Source organism: Temnothorax longispinosus, chromosome 3 (genome assembly GCF_030848805.1).
Source record: "Temnothorax longispinosus isolate EJ_2023e chromosome 3, Tlon_JGU_v1, whole genome shotgun sequence".
NCBI classification, from domain to species: domain Eukaryota; kingdom Metazoa; phylum Arthropoda; class Insecta; order Hymenoptera; family Formicidae; genus Temnothorax; species Temnothorax longispinosus.
In genome coordinates this window covers 14,890,030-14,904,031 of record NC_092360.1, presented here as the reverse complement: position 1 = coordinate 14,904,031, position 14,002 = coordinate 14,890,030, and the positions used below count along the sequence as shown (strand labels likewise).

Below are 14,002 nucleotides of genomic sequence, written 5' to 3'. Positions count from 1 at the left end.
AGCCAAGAAAAGCACTTACTTATTTTATTTTACTTCTTTTAAATAAGTTTTCTTTCTTACAACAAAGAATATGTTCTTACTAATAATTTTCAAATATCTTGACACAAGTATTTGAAAACTAGAATATTGTTTTGAGTATTTAATACTTATAATGGCTTTATGCTAGATTTGCGGATTAAGTATTTGGTAAGCTTATATATCCGCAAATCTACCATAAAGTCATTAGTCAATATAAGTATTAGATTTACTTAAAACAATATTCTTGACTTGTGTCAAGATATTTGAAAACTATTAGTAAGAAAATATTCCTGGTTGTAAGAAAACTTACTTAAAAGAAATAAAATAAAATAAGTAAGTGCTTTTCTTGGCTGTGGAATAATTATTTTTCTCTGTATAGGGGAGACCGGGGCTATCTGTCTACAGGGGCTATGTGTCCACAGTACTGCTATCTCAAGTTTTAAGAGACAGATGTCTTTACCATTGTAACAAGTAGTTAAAAAATGCCCTACATAAGATATTTAAATGTTGTTTGTTTTCTTGCGATGCTTCTCGCAGACGGCAGACGCTATATACGTTAAAAGAAAAGCGAAAACAATTATTCGCATTTTTCGACGGTCGAAAAATTTGCTGTGCGACAGTAATTTAACTCAAATTAAAGTAAACAATTTATAATATTATCCATTAATATATAGTTATCAGGTGTGAGAAGCGTCAAATCTTAATTCCGCATTATCTAAAATTGGCAACATGCTAAAGACTGAAAAACGTGGTCGAGGCTATCTGTCCTATTTTTGATGGGGCAATGTATCCACACTTCAAAATTTTACAATCTCACTCCTTCGACGCAACCAACATGTAAGCTTCTACGTTTTAACTCTGACATGCCTTCTGCTTTTATATTTGACACATTTAGTTTGACATATTTGTTTTTAGCTTTAGCGTGCGCACGATGTAGTTGGGACACAACGTCTGGCGACGCATGATGTAATTGTTGCTTACTGTATTTATAACATCTCACTTGAGAAGGACCAGGTTGTGGTCAAAACGTCGTGAAGAAGAATAAATGAGAAATGGCCAGTTGGGTTGAGTAATTTTTAAATCGTTATTTTTATCTACGTACTGGCGAACCTATTATTTATTGGACTGTTTTTAAATATATGAGTTATTTGTCTTAAATTATTGAGTATTTTCTATTTCAAACGCTGCCGAGGATAAAATAAAGGCCCCAAATAAAAAAAAAAGATTAAAGAATTGAGGGGACAAAAGAAACTCATCACATTAATTTTGCAACGGACTCAAAATCAGTTCGATGCCACCGTATATAAAGAAAAGTCAGCTCTACTCAGAAAACTTGTCAAAAAATCTACACAAATAAGTGGCTACTACTTCTCTGACTCCAATGACTAGGCAATTTTTTCAATATTATATATTAATAATAAATAATATTATAAATAAGTATAGAAATTAATATAAATAATGTGTTTTTTATTATGTGGACAGATAGCCTCTTGAATGTGGACAGATAGCCCCGCATATGGGGCTATCTGTCTACGCTTGACTTGTCCACTTAAAAAATTCGCCTCTTTAAAATGTTAAAAGATCAACGATTCTAATTATGTATTTTTTAATAGGAAGGTTGAAAGGTTATATCATTAAAATTTTAGCCAAATATTTTTATTAGGTTTTTAGTAAACTTGAAAAAAGCGTAAAGTTTGGACACATAGCCTCAGTCTCCCCTACGCTGAGAAAAAAAATTTGTTGAAAAACGCAAAATGTGTTTCATCTAACTAAAATCCGATACGTTCAACTAAATATTTGGTTTAACGTTTAACTAAACATTAGTTGAATGAACTAATTCTTGATTAAAAAATTTTGATAACCATTGACATGATTGAATCATACCTTTTTTTAGTGCAACTTAATAATTGTTGAATTAACCACTGGCTCAACAGCTATACAAATTTAATCCATACAACCAATTTTTTTCTCAGTGTAGAAATAAATATCGAAATTAGGGCACGAGCTTTTGTCGTGATCAATTTTATTTTTAAATTACTCGTTTTCTTTGAGCAATCTAATTTAATCGCGGTTACGTTATATTATGGAATCGATCGTTGGTTAATCAACTCAATGCCAAAGATATCCTTACTTATAAATAATCACAAGTTATCTTCACGCACGCATCAGATTTGTCCCTGTACTTAGGTATTTAATCTTTAATCTATCTGACTTCTGCGGGTAATAACTCCCCGTCTGAAGTTTCGATTAAACTTCTTAATCGAAGTTCCACGTGTGATTTTCTTCGGTTATCTACTCAGACCACTATTCGCCGGACGACAAATCGACGTTTGGGAAACAAATACGTGAATCATTACATCATTAACAAAGGCCATCCGTTACCATGCGCGTCTCATAGGATATGACGTAAACGTCAGCTCTCCACACACGAGCGTGGGTGATACGCAAATGATCGGAAGATAGAGAAACATACGATTTTAAACTTGTAGATTGCCATATTTCTTGAAAGTTCTAAAAAGACCAATCAATATTTTTCTCCGTCTTTATCTGTTACCAGCGCTGATTACCCGTGATCGGAGGGATGCAAATTTCGCTACGATTGCGCGTATAATTGCCGTATCAATTAATCTTTCACGGTGTCATGGTACTCTCCATACTCTGTATATTGCTTCATACTAATTATGCGATTCATGCACATAGCAGAAGATGAGAGTTGGAAGCGGCTTAAAGATATAACTTCGATGTAATTAACGTTTAAGCGACTTACGCGTAATTTGCAAAATTTGTTATGGTATGGTAGTAATCATTTTATTATTTATTTAATTAACTTTCCAAGTTTCTTTTCTCGAAAACAAGGCCTTATTCGAAAAAATGTATTCTATTATATCGACTTATTTTGAATAAAATCTATGCCTTCCCGGTTGTATTTTGGCCCTTTTTTTTTTTTTACATGGAGAAATCTTCTACTACCGGCCTTTCGACCGATAGCCCCCTCTTGTGGGAGGGGGAAGACCCCATCGCCTCCGTGAAAGGCGAAGGGAGTGCCGGATTTTTACCGGCTAAAACTCCACGATGGTCCTCACGGTGCCTTGACTGGGGGAGCCCCGGGAAACGCTATGATTCTTCCGAAGATCCCCCGGTTGTATTTTGGCCCACCCTGTATAATTTTAAAATCTGAATTATTTATGAAACCAATATAACATTAATACCTTTTTAAAATTAATTAACTTTAATATCTTATCTAATATTTAAAAAAAAAACTAATTAAGAATAATTAAAATCTTAAAAATTTTAGGCAAGATATACTTTTGTAAAAAAAAAAGACATTTGATATGCGTATTTAAAAACTTCCAATAAACAATTCTATGCTCGGAAATAAGAATATTAAATCTATGGTAGAAAAAAATATCAAAATATATATTAAGAAAATGAAATTAAAGTATAATTAATGATAATGCCGTGATAATCTCGTTAAAACCTTTTTAAAGTAGACGAGAAAATCACTGTCCATTATATATCTATGATTGTCTTAAAATGAGTTTTTTTTCACTTGTAAACTTGATAAATAAAGGAAATGGTAAGAAGCCTTAAAACCGATTGCGACATTATTATCAAATCTAAATGCGTTACATTATATTTAATAAATATTTCTACACATAGTCGGAATTTTTTTCGAGAAAGTTTAACAGTTTCGATGAAATTAAAATTGAATTCGTACATCATTAATTATTATCGTAATTATGCGGGATTCTTGTTTATCACGACGACTAGAGTCGGCATTGCGATCTCTTTCGCAAATAATAATAGAAGTACATTGCATGGTAACAGTATATATAAGATAAGAATAGTACTTAATAATTGTTATTTGATGAGAGAACTTCGATAAACACATCGAGAAAACATCGATAAAAATAATTCCTCAAGTTTTTCCGTGAGCACTTGTTCTTTGAAGCTTGAACGATAAACCACTCGCTTCTTTTAGTGTGTGAATGGTGTGTCTCAATTTTATTTCATGTAATAAAGAAAGAAACTTTTTTATATAATACTCGAACGTAATGCTCAAATATATTAGATAGAATATACAGTAGAAGCGATGAATAATGACTTCGTAATAATAAAATAGATCTTACATATAAAATTAAAATTACATTTTTCAGAAATTTCTATATTTCTATATTTATTTATCTTTATTAAACTCTATCTTTATTTAACATATTAACTGCAATTCGTACTAGCCTGATTTGCTTAAATCACATCAGGTTCGAAGAGATTCGTAGGACATACTTAATAAAATTGACAGTGTAAGAATAAAAAATTAATCGAAAAAAACTGGCGTTTTTTTACTCGAACGTAACAATTAATACTTACGCTATAATTAATAGTTAAATATTTAACACACTTTCTCGAAAAAAATTCCGACTATATGTAGATATAGTATAGATATAGTAGATATAATATTTATTAAATATAATGTGACGCATTTAGATTTGATAATAATGTCGCAATCGGTTTTAAGGCTTCTTATTGTTTTCTTTATTTATCAAGTTTACAAGTAAAAAAAAATAATTTTAAGACAATCATGGATATAATGGACAGTGATTTTCTCGTCTACTTTAAAGAGGTTTTAACGAGATTGGCATTATCATTAATTATACTTTAATTTTATTTTCTTAATATATATTTTTGATATTTTTTTATATTTTTATATTTAGATTTAATATTCTTATTTCCAAGCATATATAGAATTGTTTATTGGAAGTTTTTGAATACGCATATCGAATACCTTTTTTTTTTACAAAAGTATATCTTGCCTAAAAATTTTAAGATATTAATTTTTCTTAATTAGTTTTAAAAAAATATTAGATAAGATATTAAAGTTAATTAATTTTAAAAAGGTATTAATGTTATATTGGTTTCATAAATAATTCAGATTTTAAAATTATACAGGGTGGGTCAAAATACAACCGGGAATTAGACTTTCGATTTCGGTGCCAAGTTCAAGATATCTAATCCGTAAGAATGAGTACGAATGAGTTCCTCCAGTAAGAATTAGGGGACCGCCTGATGACGCTTGATTGGTCCGCTATTAACTGAGGAGAAGTTAGTGGGAGTGGGACAAAGCACAACATCCCGTGAGAAGTGGGAAGGCTATCTCTCTCGATCGTTTGCATAATTGCTTGTTAATGGCGGTATTCGTCCATCAATCGGCCATCGTCAAGAACAACCCGAGAAAGGCCGTGCGCAGCGTGGGAGATGGCGAGGTCGTCGAATTCGACGTCGTTATCGGCGAGAAGGGCCACGAAGCCGCATATGTCACCGCGATGGCCGATGGCCGATAAAAAAATATGAAAAAATTCACATATAACCATTATTTGTAAAGAAAATTATATTAGAAATTTCATGCACTGTTCTCAACATTTTGCATTCTCTTTACAACCTTCTTAAGTATATTAAAATAAAATTCTATTAAAGTAGAGTTTACTTAAAAACAACTAAAGAATATAGTTTTATTACTTGTCTTTCGCGAAAGATATATGACGTGCCTTGATACATTTCCGCTAAAAAATCTACTTCTGTTAGGAATCTGTCATTAAAATAAACATTATGAGATATGCTGTGCTTTATTCATATGTGAGAAAAGAGCCGATTGTACGGTGAATCAAAGATGAAGTGTGAATTTTAGGCCAATCGTATCTTGACATTATCCCGTGTACGTTCGCACGTACGCACATGTATACGGCATATATATATGTTCGTTTACCATCTGAATGTCCATTTGAATGTCTGATCTTTTCGCCGAAGGCTGTCGCCGATACACGTATCTTGGATTATATCTTGATCTTTATGATCTTTGCCCGACTTTTCTGCGCGAGATTGACGCTATTTCTATGCCGACTTCTTTTCTACGCACAATTCCGAAGTTGATGTCACGAGTCACACCGGCACGAGCGTCACAAAAGGCACGTGTATCGGACCCGATAAAGTTGAAGGTGATCTCTTGCGTTTGTAAAGATTCGAGATTTCTGATAGAAGATTCAAGAATAAGATCTCCAGGATAAAATCTTAAAAACATTATTATTATAATAAGAGAAAACAAGACCGCTATGATACATAATCGAATAAGATACAAGCCGTTTTCGGTCTAAGCTTAGATCTTATGCAGCTCAATATTAATTTCCGTGTATATGTATTATTATAATACATATACATATATATTCCAACTTATTACTGCGCGCCGATCACAGTATACTACGTTTGAATAATAATAACACGTCAAACAAAGAGAGTAGTATGAAAAGAAATGTTGTGAGTGAAAGGTAGAGGGGACAGGTGTTAGAGTTGCGTAGGGGTCACTGCTAATTTTATGTATACTAGACACTACAGACGCGCGCTACGCGCGCGCTATTTATCTTTAACATTTCACTATTAACCCTATTATACACAACTGTCAAAATATACAATGACAGCTACAAATGAAGTAAGCGCAGCAAGAAAACCAATCGGCATCGCGGAAAAGAGGCAACAATAAACTATCCATGCCTTTTTTAGAAAGGGATATTATTATACTATTATTACTACGTTTACGCGAGCGTTACTTCTATAGTAACTTACGTAGTAATTCACTCGTTACGCGGAGTAAATTATCGTAAAAGTTACTACAAAATTCCGTTTACGCGAAGAAAAATCCCGTTTACGTGAAGGAATTATCGTATAAGTTACTACAGAAGTAACGCTCGCGTAAACGTAGTATATGTGATGGATTATATAAATTGATATCTCGAAAACTATGGATCGTAGCGCATTGTGGTTTGCGGCATTCTTTTTCTCAGCGAAAGATCTATCAAATACACCTATCAAATTGAAGGGCTTCGGAAATAATTAACATTCTTGCCCATTAATGTGAGCTGATCTTGATAAGTTTGTAAATAAATTATTTATAGCGGATTCGAGATTGGATGCACTCAGCGCGATGCATTTGAATTCGATAGTAAACACGCGCTCAGTTATACAGGGTGTCCGAAAAATCGCCTACTCTACTTCGGGAGATGATTCGGGACCCAAAAACAAGCAAAAAAGTTCATACAAACATAAGTCCGGAAATGAGCCGTTTCCGAGTTATAGCCACTTTTATGTTCAAAAATCGTAATTTAAAATCCGCTTGACATCCCTCTTTCTTAATTATTTCTTAAATTAAAAATTTTTATTTTTAAATACCAGCTAATTCATTAAAACTTAAACGATTCATTGATGAATACGGAAAGATTAGATACAATCTAAAAGTAAGGTGTTGTTAAATAATAATTTGAAACTTATTAAAAAGCCGTGATTTACTTACTGATTTTGAATAGGCGTGAAAACAACTGATTTCAAGTAGCCGTGAAAACAACTGATTTTGAATAGCCGTGAAAACAACTGATTTCAAGTAGCCGTGAAAACAACTGATTTCTTTTAAAAATAATGTAATCGTATTTACAAATATTGAAAAATTGAAAAAAAAAATTAAAATTAAAAAAATTAAAAATATTTAAAAATAAAAATTTTTAATAAGAAATAATTAAGAAAGAGGGATGCCAAGCGGATTCTAAATTACGATTTTTGAACATAAAAGTGGCTATAACTCGGAAACGGCTCATTTCTGATGAACTTTTTTGCTTGTTTTTGGGTCCCGAATCACCTCCCGAAGTGGAGTAGGCGATTTTTCGGACACCCTGTATATATAATAGAAGCGGACGTTGCCAAGTCTCTGATGTCTCGCTAGCGTCGCGTCGTGTCGGCTAGAGATCCTTAACCAGAGATCCGGACAATGTGCCGTCGAGGGGTCAAACCGGATATTACGTTTTTGATGACGGTTTATTTTGACTATTAGAGCTCGTAAAAAGAACCGGATAACCGGATAACTAGGTAGACGGATACCCACCCGCTTGCCCGTTACCCGTTGTATATGGATTTGGACCAATTCCGCGGGTATCCGGATAATTCAAGTACCCGTGGTGCTAAGACTTCAATATATAATAGAAAGCACATTTTTATTATAATAAGTACTTTACAAGCATGTGCTTTTGCAGGAAAGATGACAATTTCACGATTTGTCGCGCAGCCTGATCTACAATGTGTTCTTTGCTTCCTGTTTTCTGCTCTTAGGGCCGATTTCACAGTCTCTGATTAACTTGATCCTCCGATTAAACTCACTCTTCGTCTCTTTCTAAGGGAGACAGTTAGAAAGAGATGCAGAGTGAGTTTAATCGGAGGATCAAGTTAATCGGAGACTGCAATGTGCGACTATCTCGTATTTCGCAATTCCGTCGCGTAACGCGATGTTTTTTGTTCTCTGTCGCCCAAGATAAAAATTGACGAACTTCAGAAGAGACAAGAAACATCACGTTACGCAACGGAATTGCGAAATACGAGATAGTCGCAAAGAGGTTAAGAGCAGAAAACAGAAAGCAAAGAGCACATTGTAGATCAGCTTTATTTATATTGCTTTTATATGTTTTTCTATCTAAAATGTTTCTTATAAACGTTTTTAGATGTTTTTCCGTCTGTCTTTCGTGTTATTTAAGCCCTCTCGAATAATTTCGGCGGTTGAATACGTGACGATATAATCGCCATTTTCACTTTAACTTATTGCACGAATGTGCACCAGTTCAGGAATTTCTTCGAAAAAGAATAGACGTCATAGATGGTATATGCATAAAGCTTTTAGAACATTCTCACGCATGTCTCAAAGACGTCATAAATACGTTCAAAAGACGTGAATTCAAAAGTAGAAATTTTAAATGTCTTTATCTAAAATGTCTTTATCATTAAAACAAAATGTTTCTATAATAGTTTTTTAAACGTTATTTTATCGGAAAAGAAACATTCCATCAACATTTTTTGAATGGACATTTTTACTCATGAGACACGTTTCTAGAAATCGGTTATAAATTGTTTCGGAATAGTTATTTGTGTAACACGTGTGTTAAGTTGGAAATTGGACGTGCGGAGTGGACGCACGAGCCGGAGCCTCCGGCTCGTGCGTCCACTCCGCACGTCCAATTTCCAACTTAACACACGTGTTACACACCCTATTTTATATTACAAGTGCGTGGAAAGTGGCCCATTACGCGCGTGTCACGCGCGTAATGTGCCACTTTCCACGCACGTGTAATGTAAAAACACTTATTAAACATTTCTGAAACGTATATGATGTGCTACCTAGGTTATAACGCATATAATGTTGTGAAAAGCATTGCAAGAGAACAGAAGCTTCTCTGAATCTCTTACGTAGAGCTTTTTTCAATTATTTATTGAAATGATGAGAAGTCAGGGCAGTAGGGTCAGACGCAGATCATTGTGCGTGAAATCAGTAGTAGATTTATTAATCCTCTTCAATACATTATTCCGAGAAAAATCCGGACGTTTCGGTTCTGTTTCGAACCATCTTCAGTAGTAACGAAAAGATTTCTGTCACACGCCTTTCACGCCACGGGCGAGTTAACCGATTAGGATGTCAGAACGCTGGACCATTTGATCCAAATCTATGGGCGGTATTCATAGTCAGATCTTATTTCAAGACCGTCTTAAGTAATGTCTTAAGTTGCTAATACGGTCATTTGATTGGCTGAACGGAGTTTTAAGACTGCTTTTGACCAGACTTAAGACGATCTTAGATATAAGATCCGACTATGAATACCGCCCTATGATCGGTTAACTCGCCCGTGACGTGAAGGCGTGTGACAGAAATCTTTTCGTTACTGCTGGAAGATGGTTCGAAACAGAACCGAAACGTCCGGATTTTTCTTGGAATAATGTATTGAAGAGGATTAATAAATCTACTACTGATTTCACGCACAATGATCTGCGTCTGACCCTACTGCCCTGACTTCTCATCATTTGAATTTCGAGGGTCCTCATATCAAATTATTTATTGAAATGATATATATATATATATTATTATATATATATATATATATATATATATATAAAGACAAATGTCCTGACTAACTGACTGACTAACTGACTCATCAACGCCCAGCCCAAACCCCTGAACCTAGAAACATGAAATTTGGAAAGTGTATTCCTCTCATGACGTAAGCACCCATTAAGAAGGGATTTTTAGAAATTTAACTCCTAACGGGGTAAAAAAGGTTAAAATCTATTTACACGGATTTGTCAATATTTCTTAAGCCCGATGAGATATCTACTACTCATTCGTTAGTGGACCGAAATTTTACCAAAAGTATATGAAATAGGGGTAGAATTTCCCGGGGAGTGCCATGATGTGTATAGTTTTTCGTTATAAAAATATTTAATTAAAATAAAATAAAGAAATTTTTCTTGTAAAAAAACTTGGCGCTGCTTTTTTACTTCCGCTGCATACTTCTCTAAATTATGTTTTGCTTTCTTATTCAATCAAAAATTTTATGCTTTATTAAATTCAATCAAAATTTTAGTACTTTATTAAATTTCAAGGTCTAGCAGCGCCAGGTTTTTTTACAAGAAAAATTTCTTTATTTTATTTTTATTAAATATTTTTATTTTACTGTTATATAAAATACTTAATATGATATAACATTAGATAATAAAACCTTAATCTTTGTTTATATATAAGAGATGATAATAATTATAAAATAATTTATTGTAATAAGTTACCAGTGATAGGCTTTCCTTCGGTATTGATAGGCGAGTTCCATGCGCGAGACCGCAGCTATTCGAAGTGTAACCAAGGATCTCAGGCTGGATTGGCGCATCCGGCGGATCATACAGACTCTTGGCGATCACGGGTTTACCTTCCAAAGGTTCTGATACACCGTACGTGTTTTCGGCGCGGACCCTGAAGACATACTTCTTGCCCTCGGTCAAGCCCTTCGTCGTGAAGCTCGTTCTGGGAACGTATCCAGGCACTTATCGCCAATTGTCAGAACCATAATCCGAAACCTCGACGATGTAGTTTGTGATGTCGGATCCGCCGTTGTCCGCCGGTGGATTCCAGGACAGGCCGACGGACTCCTGCGTCGTGCCGGTATATTGCAGAGGGTCCTGAGGTGGTCCAGGCTTGTCCACGGCTATCACTTCGATCTCAGCCGATTCTTTTTCATGCTCGTTCGACGCGGTCACAGTGTACATGCCGTCGTCATCTCGGATGGACTTCTCGATCAGTAGCTGCGTTCGATCGCTCTTGGTCTCAGTCTAAAGATATAAGAAAAATGAGAAAATACACGCGTACAGTAACGAAAAAGAATAAAAATTGTGACAGACTAAAATATATACAAAGATTGAGATAAGAATTGAAAAAAATTCTACGAGAAAAACAATATATAAAATTTATGCTCTATTAAACACAAAAAATATAAATAATATTCTTTTAAAAGTGGAATAAAATTCTTATTAACAAATTCTTTACAATAATAATAATTATTATATTACGTCCCATTTTATTGTATTGAAGTTAATATGTTAATTTTGTAACATCTATTTTTTGCTCGTTTATTGGCTCTAATCACATATTACAGTATAATAAAAATTATTTAATAATTTAATTTAATCTGTAAATTCCAGTCTAATTAATTAACTTGATAGAAACGCGTTATCTTTATCATTTTTATCTTTATTGCAAATATCAAAAACAAATATGAAGATAAACTTACAGATAGGCGAAGAGTTTCCATGAGTGACTTTTCATCCTTGGTCCATTCGATCTTCGGCGTGGGCGCACCGGACAACGGTATGTTGACGTTGATCGGTTCTCCAGCGCGGACCTTGATCTTGCGTCCGATCAGAGCGTCCAGATGAAGCTTCGGTTTCTCCTTCATGGGTTTAGCTGTGAATACGGACGAGGTCTCGCTCGGTTTTCCAGCGCCTGCGGCGTTTATGGCCGCCACGCGATATTCGTACTGATGACCTTCGGTCACATGGTCGTCGTAATACTCAGGATATCTGACCGGCTCCTTGTTTTGCTTTATCCAACGATCTATAGCGCGATCGCGACGCTCCACGTCGTAACCGATGATCTTGGAATCACCGTTGCTAATGGGCGGAGTCCATTTGATCTTGATGTGATCTTTGTCGGCGTCCACGCATTCCGGCTTGCCAGGTTGTCCAGGAACCACTGAGCAATTAATATCGAATATAATAATGCGTGAACAAAGAAAGAGAGCAATAAAAAACATTTGATCAAACATAAATTTCCGCGCGTGTTTATAAATTTGCAATTACATATATTCGAAATTTTATTATATTAATATATTAAGCTTTTAAATGGTAATTATATTAAAAAAGCTAGAAACAATAGGATAGATAAAGTTAATATTTTATTAATAATACTTACTGAATTGATTCTTGGCAACAACAGATCGATCAGTAGTCAATGGCTTGGAGCGACCCTGAAGATTTTCCGCGGACACACAGAATTCGTACGTGGTTCCCTCAAGCAACCTTGGCAACAGTCGCATGATTAAACTTGGGATTAACGTGTGTAACAGCAAGTACCTACCGTCACCATGCGTGAGATCGCGTTTTTCGATGACGTATCCACTGTAAATAAAAAATTGCAAATAGTCGTGTCATTTTACTGCTTTTCTACATCCTTGGGCCAGAAACTTTTGGATCTTACAACGTATAATTTTTAATACGACAAATCTGCTACGTGAAATTATAATTTAATAGTTATAATTCTAATAAGAGAAATCACAAAGAGAATTTATAAATTAAAGTAAAAATATATGGAAGATATACACAGCTAAAACTGGATTAAATAAAAATATACGTATCGCAAAAATTATTTACGACGCAAAATTTATTTCATGGATGACGTTTTCCAAATATCAAAAATTTATTTACGTAAGTTCGCTGCCTCCATTATAGTTGGGTGGCTTCCACGAAAGCGTGACGGACTGGCTGGTGATTTCCTCGTACTGCAAAGGACCTTCCGGCGGTCCGGGTTTATCTAGAACGGTCATTTGGAAGCTGTCATCTATGCCGCTGCTGTTCTTCAGCAATAAATGGTACAATCCCGAATCGGATCTCTTAGCGTTGACGATGATCGTGTGATAGCCGATCGATGTGATCGTCGTCCTGTCGTTGGAAGTCAATTCGTTGCTTCATACACTCCATGTTGCCTCCGGCGTCGGTTCGCCGACGAAGTCGATATCCACGTGAAAGATAAGTCCAGCCTTGATACGAACGTCCTGCAAGGGCGTCTTGATCTTCGGGGCCACTAAAAAAGTTGAAGGAAATTGGGCGAAACTTCCGAAAACGTCCATGCTCAGATTTAGATGAAACTTTGTGAATAGGTTCCTTTTAGATAGAAAACACATATACTAAAAGGATTTTTTGCGACTCCAAAGTTTAGCAACTTTTTTAACATTTTTAACTTACTGCCTCCGCACATACATTTTCCACGCGAAACAAACCAAAACAGCTCTCAAGTAATGTAAACAACCATAAAATCATACACAAAATACAAATATATTAGTTTATATACAAAACAAATAAAAAAATTATATATATACAGGGTGTCCGAAAAATCGCCTACTCCACTTCGGGAGGTGATTCGGGACCCAAAAACAAGCAAAAAAGTTCATACAAACATAGGTCCAGAAATGAGCCGTTTCCGAGTTATAGCCACTTTTATGTTCAAAAATCGTAATTTAGAATCCGCTTGGCATTCCTCTTTCTTAATTATTTCTTATTAAAAATTTTTATTTTTAAATATTTTTAATTTTTTTAATTTTAATTTTTTTTTTCAATTTTTCAATATTTGTAAATACGATTACATTATTTTTAAAAGAAATCAGTTGTTTTCACGGCTACTTGAAATCAGTTGTTTTCACGCCTATTCAAAATCAGTAAGTAAATCACGGCTTTTCAATAAGTTTCAAATTATTATTTAACAACACCTTACTTTTAGATTGTATCTAATCTTTCTGTATTCATCAATGAATCGTTTAAGTTTTAATGAATTAGCTGATATTTAAAAATAAAAATTTTTAATTTAAGAAAT

General features: G+C 34.5%; 1 protein-coding gene across 1 annotated transcript in view; it reads right to left on the bottom strand.

Moving 5' to 3' along the window:
- LOC139809678 (twitchin-like) overlaps window positions 1–13,100 on the bottom strand; it is a 24,807-nt gene extending 11,707 nt beyond the window's left edge. The window contains exons 1-4 of the mRNA XM_071772758.1: window positions 12,841–13,100; window positions 12,329–12,534; window positions 11,649–12,109; window positions 10,654–11,190 (exon numbers count right to left, since the gene is read on the bottom strand). Of these exons, the coding sequence (XP_071628859.1) occupies window positions 10,906–11,190; window positions 11,649–12,109; window positions 12,329–12,534; window positions 12,841–12,959 (1,071 nt within the window). The 5' untranslated portion in view covers window positions 12,960–13,100 and the 3' untranslated portion in view covers window positions 10,654–10,905. The remainder of the gene's footprint in view (window positions 1–10,653; window positions 11,191–11,648; window positions 12,110–12,328; window positions 12,535–12,840) is intronic.
- Window positions 13,101–14,002: the final 902 nt, after the last annotated feature.